Genomic DNA, 16,675 nt, shown 5'->3' with positions numbered 1-16,675 from the left:
CTAGAGAGCTTGGACCTGGCTCTGCCTCTGCGAAGGCTGGGGCTGCAGGACCTTGGAGCCCCTCTCTGTGTCCAGCCTGCCTGGCCCTCGACTCTGGGGCAGACGCCCAGTCACCCATGGCCCAGGGAGGATGCCTCAGTGCAACTACCCAGAGCTTCTCTCCAGGCTGTCCTGCCTCCTCCTGCCCCCTCCTGGCCACTCCTGCCCCCTCCTGGCCATTCCTGGCCCCTCCTGTCCCCTCCTGGCCATTCCTGTCCCCTCCTGGCCCCTCCTGTCCCCTTGCTACTTGGGGGATGCTGGGCTGTCCAGGGAGAACAAAGACATTCTCAGGAAATCCATGGCCTACGCGGGCTTTGAGTCTGTAGGGAGGTGTTGCGATGGTTCGTCTCATGAGCAGTGCAGGCTCAGAGATAGCCAGGTCCACGCATGACTGTGTCTTTCCACAATGTCAGACTTTACTGATGCTATTTCTATCACAGAGGCTGTGAGCTCCATGGAGTTCCCGAGGAGGCGGTTCTCCTTCGTGCTTCCAGTTCACTCCGTAGTCAGAGCCGCAGGCACACAGGCTCCCGCCACTCCACACGCCTGTCAACATTGCAAACTACGTATCATAGTGTACTTAGTCAATATATAAATGCTACAGATTAGACATTTCACAACAAACAAAGTCACATTGAACACTGGGAAAGAAAGAGATAGGAGAAAGGGTTAACAGGAGAAAAGACAAACAAATGACAAAACAAAGACAAAAAGCATCTCCTGGTCTGGCCGTGGCGGCCTCCGTGGGCCTTGCAAGGGACTCTGATGTGGCAGAGACTTGGGGCAGATGCTGACTTCTTTCCACGAGGACAGCCCTTTCCGGCAGCTGAAGGCCTGCTGGTGTTATGACCACGGAGTCCTCGGTGAGGCCTGAGAGTGGAGAGCGTGCTTGTTTGTGTTGCATGCAATCTTTATTTTTAAAATTTGTTTATTAAGCAAAAGACATCTTGTCCTTCTTGGCAAAGTGCCCTCTGAGATGTGAAATAGAGTCTGACTCTAAGATGGAGTTACTTATGTCAAGGGTGCTATGTACAGCTTGTGTTGCTGCAGAAACCCGGGACGGAGGAAGGTGGTGCCCTTCCTCCTTGCACACAGGAAGGGTTGGCAGAGTCGATGGGGGTCCAGGCCGCTGGACAGTGCCCTGGATCTGGGCTGTGGTGCACCTGCAGCCTTGGCACCTACAGTCGGGGGTGCCAGGGTAAGGCCTGGGCTTGGGACCCCACATCCAGCTGTTGGACCATCAGGCCGGCGGGCCCTGCAGGTCTCCCTCCCCTCCTGGGTCATCCGGGCCCTGTGGCCTCTGCCCACCTGGTTGGCCGGGCCTGCTGGGAAGGGGCTGCAGGGCCCTCTGAGGACCCCGGGCCGCCCTCCATTTTCCTGCCTCTGCCGTTTGCTTTTCCTTTTCCGTTCTGGCCACATGCCAGCCCTGAGTCCCAGCATGGGAATTGGCTGAGCTGGCGCCCCAGGCTCTGGGCTCCGTTTTCCTCCATGCAGACACAGCACAGGCTTCACAAGTGGCCCGGCGGGACCTGCTGCCCCACTGTGACCCCCACCCCTACACCCCAGGTCTCTCCTCCTGTGGAGTCGCATCCAGACTCGTGGACCCCTGTGCCAGGCACACATTTGCATCTGGACCCGCCGCCCACCAGATGAGCTCACGCACCACCTTGCACAGATTGGCACACACACACACACACACACACACGCATGCGCACACACATCTGTGAGCACCTATTCACGATCATGCCCGTACATGCTCACTCGAGCATGCACAAGGCCACATGCCACATACGTGTTTATGTGCAGACATATATGCTCACACACCATGCTCAATCATCTGCACAGGACATGTGTCTTCACTCACACCCACACACAGGACATGTGTCACACCCACACACAGGACACATGTCACTCACACCTACACACAGGACATGTGTCCTCACACCCACACATAGGACATATGTCCACACTCACACCCACACACAGGACATATGTCCACACTCACACCCACACACAGGACGTGTCACATGCACACAGAGGACATGTGTCCACACACCCACACACAGGACATGTGTCAGTCACACCCACACACAGGACATATGTCACACGCACACACAGGACCTGTGTCCACACACCCACACCAGGACATGTGTCACACCCACACACAGGACATGTGTCCTCACACCCACACAGGACATGTGTCCTCATTTGCACCCACACACAGGACAAGTGTCCTCATTCGCACCCACACACAGGACAAGTGTTCTCACATCCACACACAGGACACATGTCCTCACCTACACACAGGACAAGTGTCACTCACACCCACACACAGGACACGTGTCACACCCACACACAGGACACGTGTCCTCACACAGGACATGTGTCCTCAACCCACACACAGGACATGTGTCCTCACACCCACACACAGGACATGTGTCACTCACACCCACAACAGGACACGTGTCACACCCACACACAGGACATGTGTCACACCCACACACAGGACATGTGTCACTCACACCCACACATAGGACATGTGTCCTGACACCCACACAGGACGTGTCATACCCATGCACAGGACATGTGTCACACCCATGCACAGAACATGTGTCCTCACACCCACACACAGGACATATGTCCTCACACCCACACATAGGACATGTGTCACTCACACCCACACATAGGACATGTGTCACTCACACCCACAACAGGACACGTGTCACTCACACCCACACACAGGACATGTGTCACACCCACACACAGGACATGTGCCACACCTACATGCGCTCCCATTCATGGCTGCAGCTCCATCCTCACACCTGACCCAGAACTTCTTTCTCTTTCCCTCTTCAGCATAAGAGCTGCCCTGTAGGGTGGTGGGTGGGGAGCCCCGTCACGCCTTAGAGTCCCCAGGCACCTCCAGGCTGGGAGCCCCATCCAGGGGGTGTGCAGGTGCTGAGGGCAGTGGCCTTACTGCCTGCCCATGCCTCCCCGGTGCTTGGGGGCAGAGACCTACCCTGGATTCTGTGGTTACTGTCTCAGATGCAGGCCTGGGGACTGCTTGATGTCCTCAGCAGAAGGGGCAGGAGTCCCTGATCCTTGGCTCCGTCCCTGTCCCCGGTTGGTCTCTGCTGGTGCATGGTGAGGGGACGTGGGCCAGCCCTGGGACTCTGGTGCAGGGGGAACACAGGCCATGAGGCACAGAGGTGGCGCCAGTCACCAGAGTCCAGAGTGATGCTTAGTGGCAGCCGGAGCTCCTCCTTCTGGAAGGTTCTGGGTGCGCTGCCCCTGCTCCAGCGATCGCCTTTGGAGAGCCAGGGTCGTGGGCGAGGAAGGAAGAGAGGAAGGCTTGATCTGCCTGGTGGTCACCCCAGCTTCCCATAAGATGGCTGGGTTGTTCAAGGGGCAGGAAGAAAAGTTGCCAAGGGCTCTGGCCAAGCGGCAGCTCCAGATAAGTGGCCCAAGGTCTTCACCTGCAGGAACTAAGCCCCTGGAGAGGAATCCAGTCCCCTTTCCACAGTTAACCCGATTCCGGAAATGAGCTCCAGCCACTGGGAGAGGTGTTTGCTTGTGGTTCAGTCCAATTTGAGAAAGTGGGGTCGTTAAAGAGGCTACAGACGTGGCCTGGACATGCCGCCATGCACTCCCCAAACCTGCCGTCCTGCGCCGGTGGCACCCTGGATGCCTCTAAGGGCCCTCCCAGCCTTTGGTCTAGGAATTTGAGGCAGACCTGCCCAGTTTCACCCCAAAGCATACACCTGGGAAGCTGGACAGCTGGCAAATGGCCACGGTCCTCACTGCCAGTTCCCATTCTGTGAACAAGGGAGAGGCGTGGCCCTCGACAGCTCTGGAGGCTGGGCTGCTGCAGGTGACTGTGCATTGTCAGGTGGCTGTGCATTGTCAGCACATGCTGCAGTGCGGAGGGGATGCTGACGGCGTGGGGGCGTCTACCAGGAACACCTGCTCTCGGTTTGGAGTGCAGCTTTGTGCATCTTTGTTTTAGAGCCTCCTGGTGTTTTTCCGTCCCTTGGGAGCAAGGCGATGGGCAGCCCTCCTCCTCTGTCCCCTTGCACCCTCCCTTTCTCCAAGGAGCATCCACAAGTCCCTCTCACACCCAGCTGGCCTGGCCATGCGGTGGTTTGTTCATTCATTCACCCCTTCATCAACAAGCTTGCCGGCGCACCTGCATGTCAGAACTGGGTGCATGACAGTGATCAAAATGGAGTTGGGGGCTGCTCTCAGGGAGCCCAGGGCCTGGCATGGGAGGTGAGCTGTCACCCCAACTGAGTGCCTAATCATGGTTGAGAGGCACTAGAGGGGGCAGGAGCGGGGCGCTGTGGGCTCTGATTTGGAGACGGGGGTTAGGGAGCCTCCCTGTGGAAGTGACATTTGGGGAAGAGAAGAGTTGTCCATGCAGAGAGCAGCTTGTTCATGGGAGGCCCTCAAGCAGGGAGAGCTGAGTCTGGGGTGAAGCCAGGAGCTGGATGGGGGTCTGATAGGGAGGATCTGGGGGTCGCGGGGTTTTGTGCTGAGTCAATGGAAAGCCAGTGAAAGGTTTTCAACTGGAGAACCAAGATCTGAGTTGTATTCTAAAAAGTCACTATGGCAGCAGGGTAGAGAATGGAAATTGAGTGAGCAGGAGAAGCTGGGGCCAGCCAAGAGGCGTCTGCAGAGGGCAGGAGATGATGGTGGCCTTGGTGTCATGGTGGAGACGAGGTGGAGAGACGTGGGTGTGTTCAAGGTACCCTGAGGGTGGACCCGACTGGATTGGCTTTGGATGGGATGCAGGTGACTGACCCAGTGCTCACGACGGTATCTCCCAGACCCCTGGTCTGAGCTGCTAGGTAAGCTGCTAGGAGGATTCGCTGTGTGCTCATCTGAGTGACTGGCCCAGGGTCCAGGAAACATCTTGTGGCCGTACCCTTCCAGCCTGGGACAGACGTTAATCATTGGTCTTCATGTCCTCCTTCTAGCCCAGGATGAAGACCAACGATTAATGTCTGTCCTGGACACTGAAGAGAGGGCAGTGGCTACCCCGGGCCTGGTGTCCTGCTGGGTGCGCCTGTGGTAGGGTCCGTGTGTGCCCCTCTCCGCCGGCAGAGTCAGCTCCACCTGCCTTGAGAGACGGTTTCTTCAGCCGGGGCAGCGGGCATGCTGGATCTGGCTGGGATTTTCAGAAGCACACTCCTTTTCCCCCTTTGTTTCAGATTTAGGCAGATGCTTCCTGGGAGAGCAGGGAGGGAGGGAAGGGTGTGGGGTTTAGGGGAGGGACACAGGGCGGTGGGCACAGGCTCCAGGAGAGGGGCCCTGAGAACAGGAGGGTGGGGCCCAGGTGGTGGGAAACAGGGTGGGAGGGGGGAGACAGTGAGTGGCTGCTTTTCCCCAGGCTCCGAGATCTGGGGCAGCTCCTGCCTTCTGTCCTTCAGCAGAGCCTGGGGAGGGCAGCGTCCTAGGGGTGGACTCCAGGTCGGCACCTGCTCCCCACCCAGGGGTGATTGATCTTGGCTGTTTGGGGCTGGAGGTCTTCAGAACAAGGAAAACCTAAAACCTTCCTCATAGTGGGAACTAAACACAGCTGGCTTGCTCTTGCAGTTGCACAAGTCAGCAGGCTTCAGGCCTCAACACTTGGGACACGGATGTTTCCTGTTACTGGGCCCCAGGTTGGTCCCTGGTCCCTGGGGAATTTCCTGTGCTTCCTCTAGGGTCATGGCAACTTCCATCCGGCTTCTCTGCAGCCCCCCGGCCCCCGCCCTATCGCGTTCGGACACATCCTCAGGCTGCAGGTGTTTGGCTGGAGAGAAGAGGCTGGTGGGGCCTGAACGTGGCCAGATGGGTGTGAGGGCCCAGGTGGGGAGGGGATGCCGCCATGCCTGGGGCAGTGGTGGTGGCCGTGATTGCAGGAGGGTGGGAGGAAGAAGCATTCACAGGGACCCGCGTTTCTCTGTGCCAGCCCAGGCCGGGTCCTCCTGACCCCAAGTCCAGGTTTGCGTGCTGGCCTTGGGCACATCTGTAAATGGGACGGCCACACAGGCCCTGAAGCCCGAGCCGGTCATGGCTCACTCTGTGGTCCAGGCCAGGTAATGAAGTCTCTGAGCCTCGATTTCCCCACTGGACACAGCCTGTGGTCTGGGGCTGCTTAGACGACGAGTGCCTGAGTGTCCTCCTTCCTCTCAGCTGACCCGACCTGTGCCTGGGAATCCCAGGAGCCCCAGCCCAGCCACCAGCAGGCCCCCCCTGTCTAGAGCTTCCCTCCCCACTCCTGGCAGGGGTGCTGTGAGTGACACACAAACTCACTGAGCCCACAGGTCGCACAGGCTCCGGGGTGGGGCAGGGGGTCTCAGGTCACTGTGCTGACCATGCAGTCACCCAGTGAGCACCCCTCAGGCAGGTGCAGCCCACCCACCCTGGCCCTTCCATCCCACCCTGGCCCTACCCTCCCAAGTAGTAACGTGCAGGGTAGGGGCTGCCCGGTGAAGGAAGTTGGTACTGGAGGCCCCGGGGGGGCACCTGGTCCAGCCTGGGGGGCACCTGCTGTGGAGGGGGCAGCGAGGCAGTGTGGGGCTGTCAGTAATGGGGCTGCCTGCCAAGCCACACGGTGCCCCTCTCTCTCCAGAGCCCCCGCCTCGCCTCTCAGGTCTAGCTGTGGCCTCCTCCACCCTCACACCCTGGCCTCGCTTTCCCCAGGGAGCCCCAGGGCAGCCGCTGTCAACACTTGGCTCCCCACCTGCCAGGACCTTACCTCCTCCCCTCCCTGGGGTCTGACTGGCCTGGTCTGGGGCCACCCCTCCCTGGGGATGGGGCCAACCTAGTAGTTTCTACCATCAGGGTCTTGAGGGGCGTCCTCAGCTGTGCAGCGCTGACCATTGAGTAGCCCACCCCTCCCCCCTGCACCCCCACCTTCCCTCCTCCCACTCCTCCCAGCCCCCACTCCCTGCCCACCTTCCCCAGGAAATGCCCTTGGCTCCTCCCCATCTAGATGAAGTGAGTTAGGGCTTTACTGCGCTCAAGAGGGGTTCCACCTAACCCCAACTGCATGTGGCCATGGCTGGGGTTGGGGGGACACGCCAGCCTCCATTGGTGGCCGGGCAATGTGTGACCCAGGACAGAGAGAACGGGGCTGGGGACCTGGCAGGCTGGGTGGGCTGCCTGCCCGAGAGACCCTCAGGCCTCACCTCCCCCTGCCTCACCCCTCCTTGCCCCTCTCACTGATTTTCTCCTTCCCTCCGCAGCTGAATGCAGCACCGGCCTCTGTTTTCACGGTGGCCGTTGTGTGCCAGGCTCAGCCCAGCCATGTCGCTGTCCCCCCGGCTTCCAGGGACCCCGCTGTCAGTATGGTGAGTGGAGCCCCTGGGGCACCAAGGCCCTGGCCATGGCCAGCCTGTGGGCGAGGGGCGGGGATGTGTTGGCCACTGGCCGTCCCCAGCACAGCTGTGTAGGGGACACCTCGAGTGAACAGGCATTCTTCTGAGGACGTTCCGCAATCCCTCCACCAGTTCCCTGCAGCCCTCTGAGGGTGTTGAGGGGAGGGGTGACCCCGACAGACCCCCCTCAGTGGGTGGCGCTGAAGCATATCATCTCAGCGCCCACCGCGTCCAGCCCTGCTGTTTATAAGTGGGGATGCTGACCCCCTAGAAAGGCAGGGGTGGCCAGATCCCAGGGTCTCCAGCTGTGCTGCCACCTTGCCGAACTGTCGTCCTCAGTGTTAAAAGATGGGGGACACCCGGGGGTCCTAGCCGAGGCGACTGGTTGAGTACCCGCAGCACAGCTGTAAATGGGACTCCCGCGCAGGCCCTGAAGACCAGGTTGAAGCAGGAGCTGGTGGCGAGGAAGATGCTTGCAGGGAGTGGGGACGGGCTGAAAGCAAGCCATCGGGATGACGGGATTTCTGTAAAGAAAAGTGCGTGCCAATGCGGGGAAAAGCAGCAAAGCCTCGTCCTGATTCCTTTGGGCCATAGGAAGCGGGAGTCTTTCCTTCCTCTGTGGCTTCCTGCTCTGTCCCAGGTTTCTTCATCCTAGCCTCACGCAGCCTGAGCCACGGCCGTCCCGATGGCATGAAACACTCCCAGTGGCCCTGGGGCTTTGGGACTGCTCGTGTGGTGGCCACTGGGCCTCCATGCCAGGCAGATGCCAGGGCAGAGTGAGAGATGCACTCCGGCGCCCAGACACGCAGCAGGAGGAGATTCGAGGAAATCGGAGGAATCAGGAGGTCCCCACATTTGTGAAGGACACTCCTGCCTACTCCACGTTCCGCTGGGGGCCAGGCTGAGGAGGGGTTCTGGGGAGGTGCTGGGTCTCCCCAGAGTTCTGAGCTGGGTGCCAGCAGCCTGGGGCATTGGTCATTGTTGGAAAGGCGGACGGTTGGTGCTGGAGGGTTTATTGAATGTCCTCTGTTAGCTGGGACGGCCCCTGCCGAGTCACTGCGAGTGCCTGCTGCTTCCTGGATGCTGGGTGGCTGGGAGGGCTGCTGTCCTGACCATGGACTGAGACCTGGCTGTCTCGTGTGGACAAAAGGGCTCCTGCCCTGTCATTGCCCTGTGACATCCAGGCAGCAGGCCTTGGCCAGGCCTCCTTGTGGTCCCTCTGCGGGCTGGTCAGAGGTGACCCATCCCTGCTCCGAGGGCAGATGGGGTCCATGCAGGATGGAGTGGGCACTGACTGTCACGTTTGGCCTCTTGGGAGCTGTGGCCACAGGTGGGAGTTGAGAAACGTCCCGAGGGCCTTTCCCTCTCATTTGTCTAATCTTTTGGCAATGTGCGCCGCTTGACTTCGGTTTGACGTGGAACTACCAGGGCTGACTGGGCCGGCTGGGGAGGCTTCCGGGACAGGGCTGTGGCTCACTGGTCAGCCAAGCAGAGCCTCCTGTGGTCTCTGTTCCTAGGGGAGGGCGAGGAGGAGGTGGCCTTGGGGGGTGGCCTTTCCTGGCTGTGTCCTCTGGGAGGGGATGGAGGACACCTGACCTGCCCCCTCAGGGCTGGCCTCCTGCCCACCGTCAGTCCCCTCCTCCCACCTCATCTTTGTCAGGAGCCAGCTCCGAGGTCCCTGCTCCATGAGACCCTGATGCGCGGCCCCCGGGTCACCAGCTGGCACAGGGCTTGCAGGAGGCTCACTGGGGGCTGCACACCCCGTGGGGGAGCTTGGCGTCTCGTGGGGGCTCAGTGTCCAGCGTGGGGCGGGAGCTCTGCATCTTTGGGGGTTTGGCATTGTTGGGGGGCTCCATGCCCAGTGGGAGGGGCCTGTCTTCCCCAGGCCCAGGCCAGCACTGCGGAGTGGGCTCAGATGCCCATGCTTGGGTGCTTGGGGGTGGGGTGCACTCAGGTGCCCTGTGCCCCCCCCCAGCCTCTTGGCTCTGACTTCTGCGTCACAGACTCTCACGGCGCCTGGGCCCGGGGCTCAGCCTCCACAGCAGCAGCCCCATGCCCTGGTCACCGTGAGAACGCACCACAGAGCAGGGAGGCTGGAGGCCGGGAGCTCCCTTCTGGCTCTGAGCCACTCTCCGCCTGCGTCACCTCATCAACTCCACACTTCATTTGCTTCATGAAAGAGGAAAGCAAGGTTGAGGAGACCCGGCAGCTGCTGGTGCTCAGCTCACAAGCGGCCTAGTTAGGGCTGAAGCCAGGTCTGTCTGAGGAGTGCCATGTACTCCCTTCTGGCCATGCTGCCACCTCGTGCAGGGACAAGCCTTGGTCTCGGGGGAGCCACTGAGATTTGCTTTGGAGGAGAGGGGAGCAGGGTCCCCGGCAGGGCAGGAGCATCCTCACCTGTGGCTGGCTTGTGGCCCTTGGATAGTGGGCCTCCTGGGAGAGTGGCCAGTTGGGGCAGACGTGGCCTTCACAGGGGGCAGTTGACAAGCTGGAGGGTGGCTGCCCGGCCTCCTCCCTGGTCACTCTTTCTTGGAAGAAGGGGAGGGTGTGGAGGCTGGGTGTGCAAAGCCGAGGGTGCAGGGCTGAATTATGCAGGGCCAAACTGTGTAGGGTGGAGTGTGTGGGGCTGAATTATGCAGGGCTGGGCATTCAGGATGGAGTGTGTAGAGCTGGGTGTGCAGGGCCAGGCCTGCAGGGCTGAATTGTGCAGGGCCAGGTGTGCAGGGCTGAGTGTTACAGGACTGAGTGTGCAGGGCTGAGTGTGCAGGCCGGGTTTGCAGGGCCAGGTGTGCAGGACCAGGCGTGAGGGGGTGCTGCCTGCAGGTGTAGCCCCTGCCCTTAGTGTTCCCACCTAGACCTCTCACCATCACCTTCCTGTCCCTCCTCCTCTCTGGGTCTGGTGACTGCGGACCTGAGCTCAAACACAGTTGGGAATATTTAACTAACCCCCCAATTATAATTGATTCCAGTTTTGAAAATAAAAGCCATATTTTCTGGTTCCCCCAAATTATTTCATTTGAACAAAGGAGTGGGGGAGGGAGACAGGAACTCTCCAGGCAGCTATGGAGGGCAGTTGGGGGGAAGGAGCCCTCCCTGCTCCCCACAGCCCCAGCTCTCCCTCCTTGGCCCAGATGGCAAGTCTCGGGTCTGCAGCGGGCGGGGGCTTTGCAGCCGTGTTTCCCTGAGGCCCTGGGAGCCCTTCCGCAGAAGCAGCGGGAGCCGTGGGAGCACAAAGCGGGCCTGTCTGCCCGGAAGGTGGAGGGTCCGGCCCTGGGCAGGGCCTGCAGTGAAGCCTTCCGCGGCCCAGTGCAGGCCTTGGTGCAGTCAGAGTCAGGGCCAGCCGCTCATTTTGTCCAGGGCTGGCTTTGGTGTTCCCCAGGCCTGTGCCTGTGTGACCAGGGTAACCTACTCCACCTCTCGGACCCCGGTCCCCCTTCTGTTCAGCAGGGAGGAGATTTGGTGATGTTTTGTGCAGGTTGCGTGAGTCCACGTAGGTGAGGCCCAGAGTGGGCCTGGCAGAAGGGTTGGGAAGTGGGGGTCGTGGCAGGGACAACCATTGTGATGGCTCAGGTGCAGACTTTGTCCCCAGCTGATATGGTTTGGCTGTGTCCCCACCGAAATCTCATCTTGTGTCTCCCATAATTCCCACGTGTCATGGGAGGAACCCAGTGGGAGGTGGTTGAATCATGGGGACAGGTCTTTCCTGTGCTGTTCTCGTGATAGTAAGTAAGTCTCATGAGATCTGATGGTTTTATAAGGGGGAGTTTCCCCGCACAAGCTCTCTCTCTTTGCCCGCTGCCATCCATGTAAGACGTAAGATGTGACTTGCTCCTCCTTGCCTTCTGCCATGATTGTGAGGCCTCCCCAGCCATGTGGAACTGTAAGTCCATTAAACCTCTTTCTTTTATAAATTGCCCAGTCTCGGGTATGTCAGCAGTTGGAAAATGGACTAATACCCTGGCTCTTGGGGTAATTACAGAAGAGCACCCAGCTGCCATGTGGAGTCTCCCAGAGTGGTCCAGGGTTCGGAAGACCCCCCCAGGATTGCCAGTTTCCTTGCCCTGTGGGTCTGCAGAGGAGGGAGGGGGACTGTAAAGACCCCCTCTCCTGTCCCTGGGAAGACTTTGGGGCTCTATCAGAGTATCAGTTTCATCAGACCAACCAGGAACAGTTTTCACAGCCGAAAACCTGGCCTCGTCCTGCCTTTGCACCCAGGTCCCACCTGTGTGTGCTGCTCTGGCAAGCGTGGGTGGACGCCCCCACCCCTTCCCTAACACCCACTGGTGACCTGGGCTTGGCTCGGAATCGGTAATGAAAAGACCAGCAAGAAAAAGTTACTGAGAACAAATGACCTCCTAATAGATTTGTCTTTTGTACCACACAAGGTGACAAAAATCTCTACAGATCTCTTGATCTGGTCTCAGCTGACCTCATTGGACAAGGGCAGGCTCTGAGAAAGGAGGCCTGGGTCACCTCTAGGTACTTTCTTGGCTCAAGAACCTTTGGCTCAGGCCAGGCGTGGTGGCTCACACCTGTAATCCCAGTATTTTGGGAGGCCAAGGCAGGTGTATCACTTGAGCTCAGGAGTTCGAGACCAGCCTGAGCAACATGGTGAAACCCCGTCTCTACCAAAAATACAAAAATTAGCCAGGCGTGGTGGCGGGCGCCTCTAATCCCAGCTACCCAGGAGGCTGAGGCAGGAGGATTGATTGAACGTGGGAGGTGGAGGTTGCAGTGAGCCAAGATTGTGCAACTGGACTCCAGCCTAGCTGACAGAGCGAGACCCTGTCTCGATAGATAGACAGATAGATTAAATAAATAAATAAATAAATAAATAAATAAATAAATAAATAGTAACCTTTGGCTCTGATTCCCTTCTGGGCCTCAGTTCCCTCCCCCCCAACCCCCTGCCACCAGTCAAAGGGGCAGATCAGATGGGTCTCTGGCACCACCACACTAGAGTGTTGCCACCCTCACTCCTGGGCCCAGGTGAGTGGTCAGGGCTCCAGCGATGCCCACCAGAGGCTTGGCTGCTCCAAGGGCTTCCTGGAGGAGGTGGGCCTGTGGTCTGGGGAAGGTTTGGAAGGTGCAATTTGTTCCGGACAAGTTTCCAGACAGGACAGAGACAGGAGCAGAGGAGCAGAGTGGAGGAGAAAGTCATTTTGGCCCTGAGGTACGGGGTAGGGAACGAAGGAAGGGTCAGCCAAGCTTCTTAGAGGGTCCTCAGCCTCCCTCGGTGAGATGGAGCCAGACACTGCTGGGGGCCGGCTGGCAGGTGCTCCCGGGTACCTGGTGTGTGCCTGCCAAGCCGGGAGAGACATCAGTGGTCCTGCCTGGAGCCTCAGCACCCAGGCCCACTCTGAGTCCTGCACCTTTGAAGGAAACCTCGGTTTCCCCACCTTGAGCAGGAGGCCCTCAGTGGGGGTCTCTCGGGTGTGGGCTGGAGGTGGCTCTGGCAGTTGTTGGGGCCCTGAGGCTATGCCAGGAAGCAGAGCCCTGGAGAAGGTTGGGTGGCCAGGGCTGGGTGGGGTCCTGAGCCCGTTTAGCCCTTGGCGTTGGCTCAGGGTGACTCTTTCTAAACTGGGATCATTGATTAATGGAGAGGAAGCGGCCCTCCCCGCTGCCCTTCAATGCTGCTCATTGTGTCTGAGGGTGGGAGTCTGACCCCTCGCCCGAGCTCCAGATGCCACCCAGGGCTGCTCTTGGCGACCAGCCACGGCCAGGCCTGGGAGCTGCCGCTGCCGGCCTCGGACTCTGCGTCCCAGGGAGTGGTGGGAGGGGAGGACGGGGCTCCTGGAAGGGCGGGCTCTGGGGCAGAGATGTTCTTTTCACGGCCTCTCTCCATGTTGTGCACTCCTTGGCTGGAGCTGGAGCTGGGGCTGTCTCCAGTCCTGCTCCCTGCCATGGGACCCTGTCCAGAGGCCTGCAGCCTGCAGCAGCCCCAGCCTGGGCTGATTCCTGGGGAGGCATCTCAGCTTTGTCCTGTGGACGTGGCCTGGGGTTAACCTGACCCTGGTCCTGGGCTGTAGTTCCAGGCTCCCCGCACTGTTTCCCGTGCTTACCTTTAGGCACAGCCAAGCAGAAGGTTTCCATCTGGGCCTGGAGCTGGCTCAGCCAGGAGGCCGCCCTGGGGGAGGCTTTTTGTGTCTGGTGTGAGAAATGATCCTAGCATGCCCCAGGAGGACTAGGGGTTACCTGGCGGGGGGACCCAGCACACCCAGGAGGACCCAGCAAACCTGGGAGAACCCAGCACACGCAGGAAGGACGCAGCACACACAGGAGGACCCAGCATACCAGGAAGGACCCAGCACACCCGAGGGAACGCAGCCCACCAGGGAGGACCCAGCACACCCAGGAGGACCCAGCACACACAGGAAGGACCCAGCATACCTGAGGGAACCCAGCCCACCTGAGGGAACCCAGCCCACCAGGGAGGACCCAGCATACCCAAGAGAACTCAGCATACCCAGGAGAACCCAGCACACCCAGGAAGGACCCAGCACACCCAGGAAGGACCCAGCACACCCAGGAGGACCCAGCACACACAGGAAGGACCCAGCATACTCAGGAGAACCCAGCACACACAGGAAGGACCCAGCACACCTGAGAGAACCCAGCATACCTGGGAGAACCTAACACACTCAGGAAGGACCCAGCACACCCGGGAGGACCCAGCACACCCAGGAGGACCCAGCACACCCAAGAAGGACCCAGCACACCCAAGAGGACCCAGCACACTTGAGAGAACCCAGCATACCTGGGAGAACCTAACACACTCAGGAAGGACTCAGCACACCTAGGAGGACCCAGCATACCTGGGAGAACCTAACACACTCAGGAAGGACTCAGCACACCTGGGAGGACCCAGCACACCCAGGAGGACCCAGCACACCCAGGAAGGACCCAGCACACCCAGGAAGGACCCAGCATACTGGGAGAACCTAACACACTCAGGAAGGACCCAGCACACCTGGGAGGACCCAGCATACCAGGAAGGCCCAGCACACCCAGGAAAGACCCAGCACACTTGGGAAGGACCTAGCACACCCAGGAAGGACCCAGCACACCCAGGAGAACCCAGCACACCCAGGAAGGACCCAGCACATCCAGGATAGCTCAGCACACCCATGAAGGACCCAGCACACCCAGGAGAACCCAGCACACCCAGGAAGGACCCAGTACACCCAGGAAGGACCCAGTACACCCAGGAAGGACCCAGCACACCCAGGAGGACCCAGCACACCTGAGAGAACCCAGCATACCTGGGAGAACCTAACACACTCAGGAAGGACCCAGCACACCTGGGAGGACCCAGCATACCAGGAAGGACCCAGCACACCTGGGAAGGACCTAGCACACCCAGGAGAACCCAGCACACCCAGGAAGGACCCAGCACATCCAGGAGAACTCAGCACACCCAGGAAGGACCCAGCACACCTAGGAAGGACCCAGTACACCCAAGAGAACCCAGCACACCCAGGAGAACCCAGCACACCCAGGAGGACCCAGCACACCTGAGAGAACCCAGCATACCTGGGAGAACCTAACACACTCAGGAAGGACCCAGCACACCCAGGAGGACCCAGCATACCAGGAAGGACCCAGCACACCCAGGAAGGACCCAGCACACCAGGAAGGACCCAGCACACCTGAGAGAACCCAGCATACCCAGGAGGACCCAGCACACCCAGGAGGACCCAGCACACCTGGCAGGACTCAGGACACCCAGGAGGACCTAGCACACCTGGAAAGGACTCAGCACACCCACGGGGACCCAGCACACCAGGGAAGACCCAGCGCACCCGCGAGGACCCAGCACACCTGGAAAGGACTCAGCACACCCGGGAGAACCCAGCATGCCAAGAAGGACCTAGCACACCCAGGAAGGACCCAGCACACCCAGGAAGGACCCAGCACACACAGCAGGACCAGCATACCAGGAAATGACCCAGCATATGCAGGAAGGACCCAGCACACTTAGGGGGAAGACCCAGCACCCTTGGGGAGGACTCAGCATGTCTGGGGGGATGTCCTCAGCCAGGAAACTTGCTCTCTGGTCTTTGGAGCGGGGAGGACCCAGCGTGTCTGGGGGGATGCCCATACCCAGGAACCTTGCTCTCTGGCCTTTGGGGCAGGCTGGCCTTGGTCTCGGTGTTTTCCTGCTCTCTGTGCTCGGGGGTGGGAGTCCTCTGAGAGCAAGACCAGGCTTCTGGCCTCCATGGTGGGGTCGTGTCCTGTGAGCACCGGACACCTGACACCTGGGCCGGGAGATGCCTCATTGACTCCTGCCCTGCCTGGCTGTTCTGGGTTCCAGGCTTGGAGGAGCACTCTCTGGTTTCTGGACCATCAGAAAACCCAGCCACGGCCATGGCTGTCCACTCCTTATGGGATGGTCCAGGGCTGCCCCTGGTCCCCCAGACCCTCTCTGTGTGTCCTGCTCCCCAGGCTGATGGCTGTCTGTGCTCACAGTTAATGGGGTCTCTGGAGGCCCCCGAGGAACATGGAGGTGTCAGCCATGAAGACAAGCCGGTGCTGAGCCAGCTCAGAGGGGGAGATAGGGCTGTGGTGTGTGTGTCCCCGTGTGCCACAGCCTCCCTGGGGCCCTGTCCCTGGGGATTGGTGGAGAGGAGAGACTGGGTGGCCCCAGGGGATGACTGGAGGGAAGGCTGAGCCTCTGCCGTGTGAATGGGGAGGATGACTAGCCTCCTGGGCAGGCTCCGTGCCTGGTACCAGGCTGGGCGGTGGAGGGGACAGGATGAGCTCCTGCCAGGCCAGTTGTGGGCTTCACGCCCTGCAGGCAGTGAGGGCCCGGCACAGGGGCAGGGCAGGGGCAGCCTCCTATCCTCACATTCCCAGGCCCACATGGTCTTTCTTGGAGGCAAGGTTGGTGGTGCAGTGGTTGTCCGCTGAGCAGGGCTGGAGCAGCGGGTGTGCCCAGGGGGTGGACAGAGCACCTGGCACCTGGACCGGAAGACGCCTCCTTGACTCACCCTGTCTGGCCGCCCTCAGGTCCCAGGCTTTGAGGAGCTCTGCCTGGTTTCTGGGTAATCAGAAAACCCCATGCCCAGCGGCCTGCCTGGCTGTCCTTTCCCTGTGGCCTTCGGCTTTTCCACACATGTCCCCTTTAACTGCGCTGAGCCCCTGGAAATCCCCAGAGTCCTGCTTCCCCGTGGGAGCCAGTGCCTGCTGGGCGGCCCCTTCTGCCTGCAGTGGGTTGAGTGGGCGGGGCAGGTGCCTGACTTTGGCTTCTCTGGCCTCAGTCCCTGCATGAC

General features: G+C 60.1%; 1 protein-coding gene across 1 annotated transcript in view; it reads left to right on the top strand.

The window, feature by feature from the left end:
* Window positions 1–16,675, top strand: part of MEGF6 (multiple EGF like domains 6) — a 122,264-nt gene that overhangs the window by 22,728 nt on the left and 82,861 nt on the right. The window contains exon 4 of the mRNA XM_030805743.1: window positions 7,272–7,376. Within this exon, the coding sequence (XP_030661603.1) occupies window positions 7,272–7,376 (105 nt within the window). The remainder of the gene's footprint in view (window positions 1–7,271; window positions 7,377–16,675) is intronic.

The sequence above is a fragment of the Nomascus leucogenys genome, chromosome 24, assembly GCF_006542625.1.
Source record: "Nomascus leucogenys isolate Asia chromosome 24, Asia_NLE_v1, whole genome shotgun sequence".
In the NCBI taxonomy this organism is placed as follows: Eukaryota; Metazoa; Chordata; class Mammalia; order Primates; family Hylobatidae; genus Nomascus; species Nomascus leucogenys.
The sequence above is the reverse complement of the archived record's forward strand: the minus strand, read 5'-3'. Positions and strand labels throughout refer to the sequence as shown.